This window comes from Mangifera indica, chromosome 1, assembly GCF_011075055.1.
Source record: "Mangifera indica cultivar Alphonso chromosome 1, CATAS_Mindica_2.1, whole genome shotgun sequence".
NCBI lineage: Eukaryota > Viridiplantae > Streptophyta > Magnoliopsida > Sapindales > Anacardiaceae > Mangifera > Mangifera indica.
Genome location: NC_058137.1, coordinates 638,730 through 659,330, shown reverse-complemented (window position 1 = coordinate 659,330; position 20,601 = coordinate 638,730). Strand labels below are relative to the sequence as shown.

Below are 20,601 nucleotides of genomic sequence, written 5' to 3'. Positions count from 1 at the left end.
AACGGCTGTTCCCACACAAGGTTTGGTGCAAACTGCTTTCCCATCTGAAAAATTTTTTAAATCTAAATATTTATTTTTTTATTAAATTTTATTGTTACGATAAAAACATCATTTAATAAAAATATTTTTAAAACTATAAATTTATCATATTTTACCTCACCAGATTTAAAAATTAACAATTTTAACCCACTTTCTCCCACTGAAGGTTTGAAAAATCAACATTTTCCTTTAAAGTTTTTACAGTAGTTGTCAATCGCTGAAGATGATGGCAACGATGACATTCTCACTCCCTCTCAGTTTCTCTCTTAGTTACCGTTTATTTTCGACCATCATTGACTATCATTAGTCAACACACGAAGAGATCCATATCTAAATCTCTTTATTGAGCGACGAAGAGATCTCGATCTCTTCGTTGAGTCATTGTGTGACGAAAAGATCTGGGTTTTTTCGTAGCACGATAGTATGACAAAGAGACCCAGATCTTAGTCTTTTTGTGCACTGGTTAGTGACAACTAATAATAGTAAAAATAGACGGTTGTTGAGAGAGAAGTAGGGAGGGAGGGAGAATGTCATCGTAGCCATCGTCTCCAGTTGCTGGCGGCTGTTGCAAAAACCCTAAGAAGAAATTTTAATTTTTCAAACCTTGGGTGGGAAAAAGTGTGGTGAAATTATTATTTTTATTTTTGGTGGGGTAAAATATTAGTTTTTAAATTTGGTGGGGTAAAATGTGATGTATTTATAATTTTTTAAAGTATTTTTATTAAATAACAATTTTATCTTTGACAGTAACAATAAAATTGAACAGAAAGATGTGTATTTAGATTTTTGAAAGTTGTAAGGTGGGAAAGTAAGTTTGCACCAAACCTTGGGTGGGACATAGTCTTTTGGCCTTCTTTTTTTCTTTTTTTAATTAAGAATTTCTGCCACATGGGCGAATCCACAGGCAACTTCAACTTCAAGGTCCTTCATCATCAATCGAGGCATTTACAATAAGTAACTTAAAAAGGATACAAATGGTATGGGGGAAGGGCAAATTATATGGTGGCGCACCTTTTTCGATCATTCTTCTTGTCCTTCAGAGTTGAGACTTACCACTCACTTTGTTATCTTCGCCATTTCATCCTCTGTCCTTTTAGACTTACTACTCACTACATTCTCTTCGCCATTTCTCTGTCCTTTAGGATGGATGGGTTAGCTTTTCTTATTTTTGTGTTTTTTGAAAATGTATTGAAGGGTCTTGATTTGCAATCACATGGATTTTCCAAGATGTCAATTATCAATGTATAAAAGGATTGATGTTTTTTACTGTTGAATAGAATGAAAAGAATCAAGGCAATTACCAAAATAGAAAAGAATCAAGGCATAAACAGGAATTTTTGTTCCTTTATTCACATGGGCGCTCAAATAATACCAAACTTGGTGGTTGCACTTGCACCTTCCTCTTCTTCCCTCTCTTTCTTCGTTCATCTTCATCTACAGCTCCTTCTTCTTCTTCCCTCTCTATAAATCACTCTATACAATAACCCTTTCTTCGTTCATCTACAGCTCATTATCTCCTTTCGTTCATCTACAACTTCACGTACAGTTATTCTTCTTCTTCATCATGGATTCTTCTTCCTTCTCCCTCTTCTCTTTGATGACTCTTTTCATGCTGTTTTCCACCAACCGTTCTGAGGGGGTTCCTCTCTCCACTAACTCCAGATGGATCGTGGACAACCGCAGCGGACAGCGGGTAAAATTAGCATGTGTAAACTGGGCATCACATCTTAAACCAGTTGTGACTGAGGGACTCAGCAAGAAGCCTTTAGACCAAATTTCGAAACGGATTTTGGCTATGGGATTCAACTGTGTTAGGTTGACGTGGCCAATCTATTTGGCCACCAATGACACTTTGGCCTCTCTCACAGTCAAACAATCATTTCAGAATTTTGGTTTAAACGAAGACATTGTTGGTATTCAGATTAACAACCCCTCCATCATTGATCTTTCTCTCATTAAAGCTTTCCAGGTGAGATTAAATACCAACTATTAGTTAATAATTTTTCGCGTACTTGTATGCATGTTTGTCGATGTCCTATAAAAAATATCCTGTGAACTTCAAGTTTCTCTGCTTTTGCATTGAATGGGATATGCCTATTAGCCTACTGCCCTAAAAAATATTCTATCATTTTTTTTTTTCTTGTCTTCACGATTTCTCTGAGGCATCTCCCAATGGCCTCTTAGTCGCCTCTTCAGTCTTTGGTGGGAATAATATTTTGATCATGCAATATATATCTGACAATTTGTTGTGGAAATGCATCTAGTTTGTGTAATCTTGTGTAGGCTCCGGCGGTTTAAAATGAACCTGTCACTGTTGTCAGCGTTGGCTTCTGTTAATAGTAAAGAAGTAGCTAAGAAGGAAGTGGATGAAGTTGTGGTTGATGACATTGGTGATAAGAAGGTGAATATTTGGAGACTAAACCCGGGGTGGGAGGGAATAAGTCTTTTGGCCTTTTTTTTTTTCTTGTCTTCTCGACGATTCATGTTTGCTCATGAACATTTTGTAGACTAGCCAGTTGGTTTATAGCAGAACAATATCTTGGAAAGTTAGTTGCACAATACTTATCATAGATGGGCACGTGAGGTTGAGACTCTTGTAGTAATATGCATATTGTTGTGGAGAATATATTTCATGAAATTTGTTGGTTATGCATTCATGTTGTGCCTTTTATCAGTGTGATGTTCTGTAATGGTTGTTGATTGATCTCATATTGTTTGGCTGAACGCGGAGTACACTTTATAAAGTTTTATTTATTAATTTTGCTAAATTTGCTTTCTCAGAAAATGGAAAAGCAAATCCAGGAATTGATTTGTTATTTCTTGCTTGGGTTGAAAATTTACTGTTGCGAAATAATTTTACTCTTGTTTAATTATTTTCAGAATAAATCAATTGTTCGAATCGGTTGAACCACGAAGCAGTGAAACAATCAGATCTATTATGGATTTGTTTTTTAAAATATTGCCTATAAGTCAAACACAATACGGAAAAGGGTCATGTAGAAACAGCCAATGATGTCTTATTAATCATTTAACAAATCAATGAAACATTATTCAAAAACAAAAACACAGAGCTAATAAAGTGTCGACGTTAACTATGCTAATATAAGCCACTTCAACAAAATTCTCATAAATTTTTCTTTTTTTTAATTTAATAGTTAGACATTTATATTTGTATAGTGAAACATTATTATTGGCATATTTTCAGGCAGTGGTATCCAACCTTGGGGACAACAATGTCATGGTGATATTAGATAATCACATAACAAAACCAGGTTGGTGTTGCGGTAACTCAGATGGCAATGGATTCTTTGGCGATCAGTATTTTGATCCAGAACTCTGGATCAAAGGTCTCACGAGGATGGCTACTCTATTTAATGGAGTTACCAATGTTATTGGCATGAGCCTGAGGAATGAACTCAGAGGCCCTAAACAGAACCTAAAAGATTGGTACAGGTACATTAATTATCTGCATTTCTCATATTACAAGTTTTAATTAATATAATTACTCCATATTCCAATAATCAAAACTCTAATTCCTTGTGTATATTTATGAGGTAGATACATGCAGAGAGGAGCTGAAGCAGTGCATTCAGCAAACCCAAATGTTCTTGTCATCCTCTCTGGGTTATCTTTTGACACAGACTTATCATTTATTCGCAATCAACCAGTGAATTTGACGTTTACTGGGAAGACAGTATTCGAGGTACACTGGTATAGCTTTCCAGATAATAAGCAATGGGAAAATGGTAATTCAAATAAAGTATGCGGTCGAGTGCTGAATAGAATAAATCGGTCAGCAGACTTCGTGCTTGACCAAGGGTGGCCGTTGTTCGTGAGTGAGTGGGGAGTGGATTTAGTGATAAATAATGTGAATGAAAAAAGGTTTTTGAGCTGCTTTTTGGGTTGGCTAGCTGAACATGACTTGGACTGGGCCTTGTGGACTCTTGTTGGAAGTTATTATTTCAATGGAGGGGTCCTTGGGTCAAATGAGCGTTATGGAATTTTAAATAGGAACTGGTCTGATGTAAGGAATTCGAGCTTTTTACACAGAATATCATTTGTTCAATCTCCCACTAGAGGTAGAATAACCTAAATTTATGAAAAAAAAAATTAGAAATATATGAATTTTTCATATATCTGAACTAGTGTGTTTTAACATGCAGGGCCAGATTTATTAGAAAGAACTCTGCATAAAGTGATTTTCCATCCTTTAACAGGTCTCTGTGTACTGAAAAGTACATCATTGTTTGATCCTATGAGGTTGGGTTCTTGTGCCGACACAGGAGCATGGAATTACACGTCCCTGAAGAATTTATACCTAAAGGGGACATCTTATTGCTTACAATCCAATGGGTTGGGGAAGGCAGCAACACTCGGCCTAAGATGCACAGACTCAAATTCAAAATGGGAAATCATAGCAGATTCTAAGATGCACCTGTCATCTACGGAAGAAGATGGTACAATTGTTTGCTTGGATTTAGACTCAAGCAGCAACCTTGTTATGAATAACTGTAAATGCTTGGATACAAATGGAACATGTGATCCTGCAAGCCAGTGGTTCAAACTTGTCGACAGCACAAGAGATTGAACAACTCGGATATCTGAAGCCAATCCGCTAAATAAAACGCATGTATCGGTAAAATTGTTATGTTATAAGGAGTTGGGTTTGTACCTCCAACGTCCAGTCTCTTGATAATCGGATGCACATTAGAATTCGAGTACCTCCAACGCTCATCGGTATACAATATTATTAGTGTTTTCCCATAAAGGCATTTTATCTAGTAGATTGGGAAAATATTTCAAGGCTGTATAAAAGGCCAGTGACGGAAGAAGAATTGAAATGGGCTGAAGAGGCGGCAGGTTGGTTGGGCGGGGAGAGCTACGTCATTGTCATACATTATAGAACCATGTATGGGTGTGTCCAATATAGTTATTAATATCTTATAATATACGATACATATCTTATAATATAATAAAATATAGATAAAAAATGATACGTATCATGAGGTATATCATAATTAATATGATATAATATACATATCGTATGATACGATATATATTACTGATACGAATTGATACATTTTTAAAGAAAATGATGATATTATAGGGGTGTATATGAGAAATTTTAAATTTTTATAAGTGTTCATAATATTTTTCAAAACAATGACATATCTATCATATTTTTTTATTATTTTATCAATATTTTATTTTTTAAAAGTTGTATCATACGATATGATATTCAATACACAAGACATAAAATTAAGTTTTTGATACAGATTTGATTTCCATGGTGCACGGTTTAGTTGGTGCAATTGAAATTTTTTTTAGAGTAAACTGAAAAAAGTGATTTTAAAAATTTCCAAATCAAACCAAATTAAACTGAAAAATTCAATTTGATCTAATTTGGATTATAATTTGAACCTATTAAAATCATTCATTTTTTAATATATATTATTCAATAAAATTAATTAAATTCTAGTTTTTTAAACATAATATAAATAGATAAAATAAATATGAAATATATATACAATATACATGTAAAAAAAATCATAAAATAAATATGAAAAAACATATTGTACACGTAATTGCTTATAGAAAAATTATATTATATATATATATATATATATATATATATATATATATATATATATATATATGTATTTTTAAAAAATATTGATTACCATTTGATTCAGTTTAAAAATTGTTTAAATTATAATCCAAACTAAAAATTATTTTTAAAAATTTATCATCCTAAATCAAATTATTTTACAAACTAAAATAAATTAAACCGTAATTTTTAAGCTTTAACCTAGTTTTATGATTTGAATAAAATCATACACACTGCAAAAACCAAATCTCAAAGTGATTAGCGACTGAAGAGAGAAGTGTTATAGATAAGATTATTTACATCTCACTGTTAGATTTGTCCAAAAATTTCATAAAAATTTGAAGCCCTTTTTATCAGATTTCTCACAAAGGGAAGTAAACCACAAGAAAGAAATCCACACGAACCTCTTTTTCGTTGCTTGCATAAAAAAAAAAAATAATAATATTATGTATATAATCAATGAATCTAAATTTAAGCACAAATAATTACATATAATTATATTATTAGATATTATTTTATCTCTAATTTAAAATTATTAAATTATATAATATTATATTATTATTTCTATACATAATTTCCTTGTAAAAAAAATAATGATACGTAGAGTGAACATTTAAACGTGATTAGAATGGCATTACGTTCTTAATTTCATTTACGTTTCCACAACGGAACAATTATAACACACAGATGATTTACATGATAAACCTTAAATCCAAAAAAAAGGACAAAACTATAGTCAAATAGGAGAAATCAAATGATGACTAGGGTTGAGGATTGTGGGTTGATATAATTTTTGGTTTTCTCGTACAGTTTCACTTCGTTTTTTATTTTTGGAAAAAAAAAAAGAATAATAAAATAGAATGTCTCTTTGAAATTTGATTGAAAACTGGTTAAGCAAAAACTCAATTTAGACAACTAGTTTTTTCAATTTGGTTTAGAATCATTTAATCTTTAAATCAATTTAATATCAATTTATAATTTTTTTTCTGAATCAGAAATTCAATTTGATTCAAAATAATGTTAAATTGGTTTTGAACACTTTGTAAGGAGGTCAACAGATTATATCAAACAACATTACATTTCTTATTTTTTATGTGATTGGTGATTTCCCTATGATTTTAACACCGTAAAAGTTTCTTCTTATTAATTCTTTATTTTTCCCAACCCATATCCGATGTGAATAAATTATACATTAATATGGTTGTAACTACTCTCCTTATAACCAACTGATAATTTAGTTGATTAGACAAATTATCTTTCTTTTAAGTTTTGAAAAACAAAATTTTCCCTATCATACACCTTTTAATTAAAATTATATTGATAGTATTTTAATAGGTCAAAGGGCTAATCTCCATCCAAAGAATACTATTTTTCTAAATTCTCATTCTTTAATTTTGAAAATCTTATTTACCCATCTATAGATAATTAAGCTTATTAGTTTAAGGATAAAATCATTATTTTATTTATAATATTAAAAATAAACTAAAATTTTATCTCTTTTTTTCTTCCTAAACCCTAAAAAAATAATATTTTTTTCTATAAATCAAGTTTTAAAAAATCATTTTTTCCTTTAGGGTTTAAATTCAATATCCAACCACTTCTTTTGGCATCATCTCTAGCAATTTCTCTCCCTCTCAACGATTCCTATTCCTTCAATGATTTATCTCAATGTCTCTTCTCTCTATGACAACCATGCATCGCTCACCTGGGAAAACAAATAATCTTTCTAGATGAAGACAAGATCTTTTATCTTTCCAATTTGAATGGCTAACAAGAGGAGAGAGAAATGACGAGAGAGACACCGTTAGAGGAAGAGGAAACGTCGGGAGGGAGAGGCTCTCGAAGATGTCATCAGAAATTGAAAACTAAACCCTAGTAGGGAAAATGTAGTTTTTTAAAACTTAGTCTGAAGGGAAATTGTTAGTTTTTAGGGTTTAGGTGGAGAAAAAGAAAAAAAATTTTAAAATGTTAGAGCTTTGTTAACTTTAATTGTCCATAAGTGGGAAAATAAGAATATTTTAAAAATATTTATTCATTTAATAGGCAAATATAATAATATCAATAATAAAGAATATATTATTAGAGTAAGATATATCATGAAATAACGTAGATATAATCAAGAGTAATACTGTTATACAAATAAATTGTATAAACTTATCATACAAACTTATTTAATAGTATCTAATTAAGTGATTTTAAAGTGAGATAAAAAATAAACAATTCTATTGCTTAATTATAAATTCTCATCTTATTTTGTATTAGTAAATTTTTACCACCTATAGTTTTATTCCATGATAAAAGATTGCCTTTGGAAACCGAAGAATTAGTTGCACAAAAACAGAAAACCAAACTCTTGACAGCTCCATTGACGTTTTTCTAAACAAAAGGATGACTAACCTTTAAATGTCACGCAAAAGTAATATTATATGTATATAGTTTTGAATATTATAAATATGTGATCGAATAATTAAGTAATTTAAAATTAATTAAAACATAATATTCAACCATATAATAACATATTATTTATATATTTAATTGAAAACTTAAAACTAGTACACATAGTATTATTAGTTAGACAATTAAGGGTCAAAAATGTATTTGCCAAAAGTGAGGAAGTTGTAGGATTTTCAAGTGATTGCATGACAATTTTTTATGAGCGATACTATGTATACCTATTTTAAATACATAAATAAATATATATGTATATGTGTGATCATGTAATTAAGTATATTTTATTTTTAATTTAGAATCACTCAATCATATAATAATACACATTAAATATATATCAATTTGTGTATTCACAATAAATACGTATAGATTTATTAATTTTTTATATGATATTCCAATTTTTCTTAAGAAAACTTTAAATTAGATATTTAAATGATATATGTTTATATGATTGAAATTTAATCACATAATTATAAAACATCTATCAACTACATATTCTAAATTGGATCCATATAATATTGCTTCAAAATTAGATAGCTATGGAAGGATTATACGTGTCTCGGCATATTAAACAGTGAGATGCAATTATTCTTTGTATAACACTTCCCTCTTCAATAACTAATCCCCTTGTTACCCTGTTCCATAGGTGTAGCGCATAGCTGTCCCTGTTAAGCTCAGCCACCGTTTTTTCCGCCCGTTCTGATTCTTGCTCTGTCGTCGGTTTCTTATACAGTTTGGGCATCTGAAACCAATCCACCGGATAAAATGCCTTTCTCGGTAAAATTGTAATGTTATAAGGATTTGTGTTTGCACCTCCAACGTTCAGTCTCCTAATAACCCTGGAAAGCATGTACGGACCATTGTGACCCCACATGTTTCCATCAAAAGTTGTGGCGAATTCCCTCAAGAATTCGACTAAAATCGGATGTGAAATGTCAAAGATCATTAAAGCATTATTCACTGAGCTCCATTTTTCAGTCTTCGGATCTATAACTTGCACCCCAACTGCATTTCTCAACCCTGTGAAGTTTCTCAGAACAATGAAATCTGTGTCCAAGTAAACACCTCCGTACCTGTATAAAATGGCAAGCCTGATGAGATTAGAAAGATTATTGTATAATGGATACTTTCCAGGGTCCTTGTTGCCACTTTTCAATTCTTCAAGCCAAGCTTCAGCTGGTGTATTCTTCAATAAAAACGGCACATCCGGTGTAACTGCAACAATTTTAAGTCCACGATCAAGTAGAGGTTTCAAGATTTTGTGGCCACGCCGCGAGTCTAGAGTTCTTGATAAAATCATCAAGCATGCCTGCGGATTGGCCGTCATCAGACTCTCTACCGTCAAGAACTCTCTCGGTCCAAATTTACGAGCTGGTGAAAACCAAATCATGAAGAACTGATTAGTACAATTTTTATCAAAGAATTCCAGAACCCGGCCGTGAAATTTCTGACCGAAATCGTTTGATTTAAGAACATCAAGATCCGGAAGTTTTCCCCGGAACCAAGCTATTCTTTTTGGCATCGTCAATTCGGGAGGAGCAATAAGAAGATCAGGAGCTTCACTGTCATCTTTTTCTTCACCCATCTCCTGCAATACTAATTTCTCTGCGGAGTGTACACAGAGATTAGTAATGAGGGCGCCACTAGAAACGAGGCTGCTTGTGTAGATGAGACAAGCGATGGCTGAAAATGAGACAGCAAAGAAGAGGGGTGTTTTAATATTTTGGCTCAACATTTTTGTGACAACTTAAGAACTTTATCTATGCAACAAGGGATTTTCAGAAGCTTCTGTTTATGCATGCTGTGTCCGTCCACATTTAAACTTAAAAAAAAGAGCCAGTTGAGGACGAGGAAGGATTCGGATTCACGCTTTTTTTGTAATGTATTAAGCTGACTGTTGAGTACGTAAAAATGGAAAAGTCAAGGATTTCGTAAAATGACTCATTTTTATAATGTAAGTAGAGATATCAATATTAATGTATATAATGGGAGCTGGGAAGATATACGGACTGCTGATTATTCTTTTTCAATCAATATCAAAGTTTACAAAATTAAGTGCGCTTAGGTTTAGTATTTTATTTTATTATTAAAAAAGAGTAAATATAAATAATTATTATATTTCATTTACAAACTTTTTTTTTTCTTGGCTGAATAACAAATAATGTACTTTAATATGTAATGTTCATTCATCTCCAAGACAGCTTGAGGGAGGCCATTGAATTCACGGAGACTCGATCTGGATCCTTTCCAGTGAGACCAATGATTGGACCAGCACATCTAATACTATTCAAATTTATCTTTTTAAGATATAACCAAATAGATATATACCTTGGAGATATACTGTATAATAAAAGAGCACAAGAGAATCGATGTTTAACATTTGATTGTAAAAAATTTATATGCACAATAAGTAATTATTTTTAAAATGTATGTAACTATGATATTACTATAATCAATAATACGAGCAACTCAATCAAAAGATAATGATCATTCTTTCGTGTCAAAACTATTTATTGACAGTTTGGTGTAATATATAGGTGTACGTTGTATACATGTTTCTTTAACTAACCCATCAAGAGAATTTTATATGAATGATTACTCTAATATTTATGTAATATATCTTCTTAATAAACAGAGGTACATATGATCATTAGACTTAAGGTCACCAAATGGTCTTGTGCAACGATCGGTATAGTTTGACACCAACCCAATATAGTTCAATAAAAAAACTACCAAAAATATGGTGATTAGTCATATCAAAACTGTATGAATGCTATGATGGATTAATAGAGGTTTATCACTCCTAGGCATGATAATTGATATTTCAGTTAGAGCTCCCTGACAAATGATAACAATCAACTAAACTTGTAGTTATAGTGGGACTGAGTTGATGTTCGATCAAATATTTTTTCAATTTTTGATAGAAGTCAGTCTATACAACTTAAAGATTCCTAAAAGAGACACTTCATATATACCTCAATCTCGAAGAAATATCGTATAACAAAATAATTGAATTGTACAAATAATCCTATCATCGACAAATTAATTTATATGTTGACACTCTACCAATAAAGTAATCATGATGTTTTGCTAGAGGTTGTTTTTACTTTATGTCTAGGCAAATATTATTTTGAGAGCTCAATATAAATCGATCACTATCGACTTAATAAAGAGTTTATAAATTATACACAAAAGGAATTTGTCGAAGATTTTTCAAATTAAATTTGAATTAGATTTTATATTGAAAATTTTGAGTTTTGGAAACCTTTAGACCTAAAAATATAATTTATAATACATAGAGATTAAAATGAAATAAGTCTGACTTGTTAGAATTGTATATAAGAAAGTATAGGATTGAATTAAATTTATTCAATTTTAATATATTCAAATAAATTTATGGTTTATATTGATCCTAATTTTAAATAATAAAAGAAAACTAAATAAAACATAAAATAATAATAATAATATATATGGTCTACAGCAAGTAAGGCACATTTCATGAGATTTACACAAGGAAGCAAGTAACGCACATTAAAATGCATCGACCCCTACCCGCCACCCAAGAAATATGTGTGGCGCACATTTTTCTTTCTTATGAAAATAATTTTCTTCTCACGGAAGAAAGGAGCAGTCGCACGTTACATGTGCACAAAATACCCAGCCGCCTTTTCATATTGATGGATTATTGTTGCCGTGGCTTTCATGAATAGTCACATATTATTCTAGTAGATTTTGAATACCTTTAATTTGGTTTGTATTTAATGTAAATATTGAAATTCAGGTCTACATTTGATTCTAAAATCAATTTCGTAATTTTTCATCATTAACAAAAGATGAAGAAATCATTTACACAAGTATATTTAGTGAACACTTTATATATGTATTATTGCATATGTGATCCGAAAATGGCAAAATCCCTACACTAATTTCTCCAAGACCCAAAAAAAAAAAAAGAGAAATAGTCCCTTAGTGAACAGTCTCATTGCTAACATGGAGGCACAAAGACAAGAGCATAAGCTATACTCTGAAGAACAACAATGGATCACTACGTAAAGTCCGTCCCTATTCAACTCTCATGGACAAGATACTAAGCCACAGGGTGCTTGGTTGAAACATTAAATCTCACGTCTTTGCTACCAGCTCATTAGCAGCTATATTTATCATAATTTATGCAGACATCCTCATCTCCAACCTTTCTATCTACCCTGCGGATATTAAACTTAGCGAAATCGCCCCATATTGAGATTCTCCAGTCAAGTGACTTGAGTAGAAAATTTCATGACTGAGTTCTATAATTCTTTGACAAACAGTGTACATATGATTTCTTCATGGCTTGTTTTTCACCAGCAAGGGCATTTGGGCCAAGGGAATTCCTGGGTGCAAAATGTCAGTCCAGAAAACCGATTCTCAATCACTGGACAATAGACAAGCCTACACATCACTTGCTGGATTAGCTCACCACATTATTAGATAAAAATTTAATGTCATATGATATCGAATGGCTACCCCACATGGTAATAGTATATCACATGCTACATTAGCTCATTATTGAACATGATATTACATAGAATGCCGCATTAGCTGGGATCATAAAGTTAAGATATTACTAGGAAGTGCAGTCAGTGGTGCGGCGGTGGAGGGAAGGGTGGTCATGGAGTCAGCTAACCCACTTACTCTGAAAATTTTACTGTAACATATGAAACTATCAATATAACCCTTATATGTTACAGTTATTCACTTTACACCCCTAAGTTTTATTTCTGGCTCCACAATCTTCTAGTTCTGCGTTTTTTTCTTCTATATAGAATACAGTTGTACGGATTAATAAAAAATTTAAACAAAAAAAAATGATCGGATGCACCGCCTTATCCTATTTATAAGATAAAAATAAAAACAAATTGTATTTAACAATTTAGCATCTCAAACTTTAACAAAAATACATTATAAGTAGAAACGAAATAGGATAACAGAATTAACTAAAGAGTAAAAATTCATTGATTTTGATATTGATTTTCTTATCATTATCAACATACCAACCTCTCCTTGGTGGAGTAGGCGGTGTCGGAACTCTCAGTGGTCCTCCTCTTTTCTTCTTGTCTTGTTGTCTCGCCTAATATATAAAACAAGACAAAAATCAAAATCATTATGTCAAGTAAGTAAAATCCACCAATTTATCGGATGGTCAGAAACACTTCATCTTACATTGCCAAAGGAGTGATTAAAACGTTTTCCTTTTGCCGTCTTCTTATCGCTGCCGCCCCAATACACTGAATCATTTTACAAAATTAGGGAAATTATACATTATTACGATTAAAGAGCAAGCGAGAATTGATGGTTGATAGATACTAAATGAAGGGGTTAGAAGGAGAGCGAAACCGAGTGAGTTGAGCAGCCGATAGATGTTCCAAGAGTTTTAGATTGAGAAGAGGAAATGCGAGATTGAGAAGGAGTGCGAAGTATAGCTCCGAGGGTGAGTGAGTCGGAGTGACACAATGTCTCGACTTCAATTCGGCTTCTGAAAATCTTGAAGATAAGATAATGAGGTAGCTTCCCTGCAGCAGGATCCGATTTTATAGCTCCATTTAATAGTCCAGCCTAGTTAGTTCGGCCAACATTTTGCCCAAATAGCTTAATAAAGATGTGACCCAGGAAAAGTGGAGTGTGTGCTTAGAAATTCATAAGGCTTATTTAGTAACTTTGAAATTTTGGGTAGAAAACAATTCCATTAAACCACTAATCAACCGCTAAATAAGGATGAATTTAATCCAAACAGTTCAAACTCAAATTTATGCTAAGATTTAGTCAGCTAAATTTAAGTTGATTTGAATATTTAAGTTTAAAATATTTTAGCTAAGTTTAAATGTTAACTTGTCGATCTTGAGTAAATCTCAAATTATTCGATCTTATTTATTTTTATTAAGACTTTGCCTATATTGAATCCATCCTTAACAGTAGGAAACTGTGGCATTCCCCAATCACTGTAGACTAAAACCAATTGATTTTGATAATTTTGGTGGAATGTAAACTTATTTAAAAAATAACCCGAGAGCCGCATTTGAATCCAAGCCTGGACTAAGATGTCTTAATCTAATCAAGCTTATAATCGCAGTACAAGTTTGAAATTAAAGCAATTTTGTTTGTTAAGCTTGAGCTCGGTTTATGATCCATATTAGAGTTAAAGCTTCTTATTGGTGAATTTTTTTTTCTTCTCTACTTATTCTTTATAATTCTTCTTCGGCATGAGCTAGTTAGACTAAATTCAAACCAAAATTTAACTCAATCTTGTTCAGCTTTTGTTTTTCTGGCTAGAATCAACCGAAAAAAAAAAAAATTCCGGGACTGTTGAGTGCATGGTTTGTTTTCTTAGCACATGGAGCGAAAAATTCAGCCAGCCCATTTGTAAACGTGCCAATTTGTATTTCATGCCCTGCCAAATAAACCCACTCGCCAGTCATGCTGCCCATTCGTGCTATTTTGGCCATGAATTACCCAATCGCATGACAAACCCAGTTTTGAGCTGGCCCATCACAATCGATCAAATGAGCCTAGAAAAAATGGCGAACACGGCAATTCATTATATCCAACATAACTGATTAGAAATGATTGGAGTTAATTTTAGCATTAGATTCGAAATGATTATATGAATTAATTAAATTTGAATTCAAATTTATATTAAATTAGCTAAACTTGAATCAGTTTGAATTAAATTTAGAGTGAAATTATTTTTAATAAAATTTGAATCTCAATTCGTTCATTTAGAATCAATATCAAATTGACTCTTTTATATTTGAGATGACCTCGATTTAGACCTTGTTTGATGTTAGCCCGTATCAAATTAAGTCTAATTAATTTAATTAAGAGTTATGGACTAAAAAGGTTAGGGGTGTAAAACAAGTTGAGCTCAAATTTGAAGATGCTTAGTTCAATAAGACTTCCAAAAAATTTTAATATTACACTTATAATCTTAAAATTTTATATTTTAATTTTAAATATAAAAGTAATTGATAAATATATTAATTTTTGAGTTTAAATATAATAATTAAAAATAAAATTATTTAAATATAATTTTTTGAATCATAATAACCCTATCTCACCAATAACTCGAGGCGGACAAATTCTATCCATTTGTTAATTACATATATTAGTCATATATTTTAAATTAAATATACATAATATTACTAGAAAATTAAATAGCTATGGAAGAATTATAAGTGTCTCCGCATATTAAACAGTGAGATGCAATCATTCTTTGAATAACACTTTCCTCTTCAATAACTAATTCCCTTGTTACCTGGTTCCATAGGTGTAGCGCATAGCTGTCCCTGTTAAGCTCAGCCACCGTTTCTTCCGCCCGTTTTGATTCTTGCTCCGTCGTAGGTTTCTTATACAGTTTGGGCATCTGAAACCAATCCACCGGATAAAATGCCTTTATCGGTAAAATTGTAATGTTATAAGGAGTTGTGTTTGCATCTCCAACGTCCAGTCTCTTAATAACCCTGGAAAGCATGTACGGACCATTGTGACCCCACATGTTTCCATCAAAAGTTGTGGCGAATTCCCTCAAGAATTCGACTAAAATCGGATGTGCAATGTCAAAGATCATTAATGCACCATTCACTGAGCTCCATTTTTCAGTCTTCTGATCTATAACTTGTACCCCAACTGCATTTCTCAACCCTGTGAAGTTTCTCAGAACAATGAAATCTGTGTCCAAGTAAACACCTCCGTACCTGTATAAAATGGCAAGCCTGATGAGATTAGAAAGATTATTGTATAATGGATACTTTCCAGGGTCCTTCTTGCCACTTTTCAATTCTTCAAGCCAAGCTTCAGCTGGTGTATTCTTCACTAAAAACGGCACATCCGGTGTAACTGCAACAATTTTAAGTCCACGATCAAGTAGACGTTTCAAGATTTTGTGGCCACGCCGCGAGTCTAGAGTTCCTGATAAAATCATCAAGCATGCCTGCGGATTGGCCTTCATCAGACTCTCTACCGCCAAGAACTCTCTCGGTCCAAATTTACGTGCTGGTGAAAACCAAATCATGAAGAACTGATCAGTACAATTTTTATCAAAGAATTCCAGAGCCCGACCGTGAAATTTCTGACCGGAATCGTTTGATTTAAGAACATCAAGATCCGGAAGTTTTCCCCGGAACCAAGCTATTCTTTTTGGTATCGTCAATGCGGGAGGAGGAATAAGAGGATCAGGAGCTTCACTGTCTTCTTTTTCTTCATTCATCTCCTGAATTACTAATTTCTCTGCAGAGTATACACAGAGATTAGCAATGCGGGCGGCACTAGAGACGAGGCTGCTTGTGTAGATGAGAGAAGCGATGGCTGAAAATGAGACAGCAAGGAAGAGGGGTGTTTTAATATTTTGGCTCAACATTTTTGTGACAACTTAAGGGCTTTATCTATGCAATAAGGGATTTTCAGAAGCTTCTATTTATGCATGCTGTGTCCATCCACATTTGAACTTAAAAAAAGAGCCAGTTGAGGACGAGGAAGGATTCGGATTCACGCTTTTTTTGTAATGTATTAATCTGACTGTTGTTGAGTACGTAAAAATGAAAAAGTCAAGGATTCCGTAAAGTGACTCATTTTTATAATGTAAGTGGAGATATCAATATTGACGTATATAATGGGAGTTGGGAAGATATACGGATTGCCGATTATTCTTTTTCAATCAATATCAAAATTTATAAAATTAAGTGCACTTAGGTTTACTATTCTATTATATAAAAAAGGGAATGTATAAATAATAATTATATTTTATTTACAAACTTTTCTTGTTTAATAACAAATTATGTTCTTTAATACGTAATATTCAAGACAGCTTGAAGGAGGCCAAGGAATTTCCGGGGACTTGATCTGGATCCTTTCCAGTGAGACCAACGATTGGATCAGGACATCTAATACTATTCAAATTTATCTCTTTAAGCTACAACCAAATAGATTTATACCTTGGCCATATAGTGCATAATAAAAGATGACATGATGAGATGATCAGTGTTTAACATTTAATTGTGAGGATTTTATATGCACAATAAATAGTCATTCTTAAAATATGTATAAATTTGGTATTACCGTAGCTAAATATACGGGTAATAGTAATAGAGTTATTATAGTATTAAACGTTTTCATCAAAAGATGATGACAATTCTTAAGTATCAACGCAATTTGTTAACAGCTTGGTGTAACATATGGGTACATATTGTAGACGTGTTTGTTGGACTAACTCACCAAGAGGATTTTATATAGATAGTTACTTTAATGTCTATGGATTATATTAATTTTGTGAACAAAGGTATATATGATCCTTAGAGTTAAAGTTATCAGACTGTCTTGTGTAAAGATTGATATAGTTTGATATTAGCCTAATGTAGTCTGGTCAAAAGATTGTTAAAAAAGTGGTGATTGATTATATCTAAATCTGTATGAAGTCTATGATGGATTAACAAAAAATTTATTACTCCTAAGCATGAGAGTTGATATTTCAATTAGAGCCCATTAATGGATGATAACAACCAATTAAACCTATAGTCATAGGGGGATTGAGTTGATGTTTGATCCAATGTTTTTTCGATCATTGATAGAAGTTAGTCTATGTAACTTGAGGATTCCTAAGGGGGACATTTCATCATATCTTAACCTTGAAAAAATATCGTATGACAAAATAATCAAATTATACAAGTAATCATATCACTGACAAATTAAGTCATATGCTCATACTTCACTAATTAGGTGGTATGATGTCTTGTTAGAAACTGTTTTTACTCTATGTCTAGACTGATATTGGGTTGCGAGTCCAATACGAATATAATTACTACCGACTTAGTGAAGAGTCTATAAATCACACATAAAAGGAATTTATTAAACTTTAGAGCCATAAGATTTTTTGAATTGAATCTGAATTAGATCCAATCCAAATTTTAGATTGAAAATTTCGAGTCTTGGAAAGCCTTTAGACCCAAAAATATAATTTATAATATTTAGAGATTAAAATGAAATAAATAATTCTAGGTAATTAGAATTATATATGAGAAAGTATAAAGTTGGATTGAAATTATTCAATTCTGATAAAGTCAAACCCAATTCATAATCCATGTTGGTTATAAGTTTTAAAAAATAAAAATAAAGTAAATAAAATATAAAATAATAATATATATATATATATATATATATATATATATATGTAAGTTTTGTGTAGGGAGAAGGACTATTTTCCACCCAACTTTAGATGCTTTTTCAAAATAGTACCCATGGCAGATGAAAATCTACTTTTCCCACTCATGGCCAAACTGTCGTCTAATTTTTCAGTTAGGAACAGGGGCAAAATCATCATTTACTATTTAAAACCTTAAAACTTTAAAACTTTACCATTTCCCCCCTTCAGGTTTTAAAAACTAATAACTAACCCATCCTCAAAGTTTGAAAAGTTTAATTTCACCCCTAGGGTTTGCTTCCTTCGTCGGCCACCACCGACGGTCGACACAATCGACCGATCTCCCATCTCTGACTACAAAGGACGACCTTTCGTCGCCTAAATTTGGACGATGAAGCGTCGTCCAGATCTGGAAGAACAGACAAAAGACGATGCTTCGTCGTAGCCTCTGGACCATGCAACGAGCGACGAAGAGTTGTCCTTCGTTGTCTGGGTGGAGCGACAAAGAGAGACTTTTTGTCGCATAGTGGTGCGAAGAAGAGATCTCCGTCTCTTCGTCGCATCGTGCGACGAAGAGATCTCCGTCTCTTCGTTGCACCGTGTGACGAGGAGATGAAGATCTCTTCATCGCACCACCGCCGTCGCACCAGGAGAAGGAGGAGGCTGGTGACGACGCCGGAGACGACGTTAGGAGATGAAGTTGAAGAATGAGGGTGAAACTGCTAGTTTTGAAAGTTATGGGGGGCGGCTGCATTTTAAAAAATATGAAAACCCTAGGTTTGGGGGTGAAAATGTTAGTTTTCAAAGTTTAAAAACTTTAGGTAAGATGAAATGTTAGTTTCTAAAACCTAAAGGGGGTGAATGATAAAACCCTTACATCAATTTTGGGATGAATTTTACAGACTAAATTGAGGGATATTTTTATCATTTCATCTAATAAGGGTAAAATGAATATTTTACCCTTATACAAACAGAAATCATCTATATTAACAACTCATGGATGGAAAAAGTGAATTTTTATCTACCGTAGGTGATATTTTGTAAAAGCATCTAAAGTTGGGTGGGCAACAGTCCGCCCTTTTGTGTAAGATTTACCCACGGAAGCAAGTGACGCACATTTTATAAGATTTACACACGGAAGCAAGTAGCGCACTTTACAATGTGCTGACCCCTACCCGCCGCCCATGAAATATGTGTGGCGCACACTTTTCTTTCTGACGAAAATAATTTTTCTTCCCACGGTAGAAAGAAGCAGTCGCACGTTACATGTGCACAAAATACCCAGCCGCCTTTTCGTACTGATGGATTATTGTTGCTGTGGCTTTCATGAAAGGCCATATATTATTCTAGTAGATTTTGAATATGGTTTCAACCTTTAATTTGGTTTGTATTTAATGTAAATATCAAGACTCGGGCCTATATTTGATTTTAAAGCAACTTCATAATTTCTTGTCATCAACAAGAGACGAAAAAACCATCTATAGAAGTATATTTAATAAACATTTTATAAATATATTATTGCATATGTGTGAATAAATCTTATTATAAGGATGATCGAAAACAAGATTTTACAATATGTTTGTATGATTATTTAAAATTTTTAATTGTTATTGTTTTACTTGAAAATCGTAAAATATCTACACTAATTTCTCCAAAACAAAAATGAAATAGTTCCTTAGTGAACAGCCGCATTTCTAGCATGGAGGCACAAAGACGAGAGCATAAGCTATACCGTGAAGGACAACAATATACCACTATTTAAACTCCGTCCCTATTCAACTCTCATGGACAAGATACTAAACCAGAGGGTACTTAGTTGAATCATTAAATCTCAAGTCTTTGCTACCAGCTCATTAGTAGCTATATTTATCACAATTTATGCAGACATCCTCATCTTCTATCTACCCCGCGGATATTAAACTTAGCGAAACCGCCCCATAATGAGATTCTCCAATCAAGTGACTTGAGTAGAAAATTTCATGACTGGGTTCTATAATTCTTTGACAAACAGTGTACATTTGATTTCTTCATGGCTTGTTTTTCACCAGCAAGGGCATTTGGGCCAAGAGAATTCTTGGGTGCGAAAAGTCGGTCCAGAAAATCGATTCTCAATCATTGGACAATAGACAAGCCTACACACCGCTTGCCACATTAACTCACCACATTATTAGTACAGTACTTGCTATATTAGCTCATTATTGAATATCATATTATACGGAATGTCGCATCAGTTGGGATCATAAAGTTAAGATATTATTAAGAAGTGCAGTCAGTGGTGCGGTGGTGGAGGGAAGAGTGGTCATGGAGTCAGCTAACCCACTTACTCTGAAATTTTCAC

At 32.7% G+C, this 20,601-nt stretch overlaps 3 protein-coding genes and 1 long non-coding RNA gene across 4 annotated transcripts; 1 reads left to right on the top strand and 3 right to left on the bottom strand.

Annotated features, from left to right (window-relative positions):
- The first annotated feature begins 1,417 nt into the window (after positions 1 to 1,417).
- On the top strand, positions 1,418 to 4,760 carry LOC123229501 (glycosyl hydrolase 5 family protein-like). The gene is made up of 4 exons (XM_044655358.1): positions 1,418 to 2,008; positions 3,245 to 3,492; positions 3,598 to 4,118; positions 4,203 to 4,760. The coding sequence occupies exons 1-4, from the start codon at positions 1,604 to 1,606 to the stop codon at positions 4,625 to 4,627; spliced, it is 1,599 nt and encodes a 532-aa protein (XP_044511293.1). The 5' UTR covers positions 1,418 to 1,603; the 3' UTR covers positions 4,628 to 4,760.
- Positions 4,761 to 8,624: 3,864 nt separating this feature from the next.
- Positions 8,625 to 9,927, bottom strand: LOC123223316 (uncharacterized protein At4g19900-like). Its single transcript, XM_044646465.1, has one exon. It carries the CDS (start codon positions 9,828 to 9,830, stop codon positions 8,625 to 8,627), a length of 1,206 nt encoding a protein of 401 aa, XP_044502400.1. The 5' UTR covers positions 9,831 to 9,927.
- A 2,087-nt stretch (positions 9,928 to 12,014) lies between these two features.
- LOC123195078 lies at positions 12,015 to 13,698 on the bottom strand. The gene is made up of 4 exons (XR_006497387.1): positions 13,472 to 13,698; positions 13,298 to 13,362; positions 13,133 to 13,205; positions 12,015 to 12,526 (listed from the first exon to the last, which is right to left on the bottom strand). It is a non-coding gene; the product is annotated as an uncharacterized LOC123195078 (long non-coding RNA).
- Positions 13,699 to 15,281: 1,583 nt separating this feature from the next.
- Positions 15,282 to 16,487, bottom strand: LOC123223281 (uncharacterized protein At4g19900-like). Its single transcript, XM_044646422.1, has one exon. The coding sequence runs from the start codon at positions 16,485 to 16,487 to the stop codon at positions 15,282 to 15,284; it is 1,206 nt and encodes a 401-aa protein (XP_044502357.1).
- Positions 16,488 to 20,601: the final 4,114 nt, after the last annotated feature.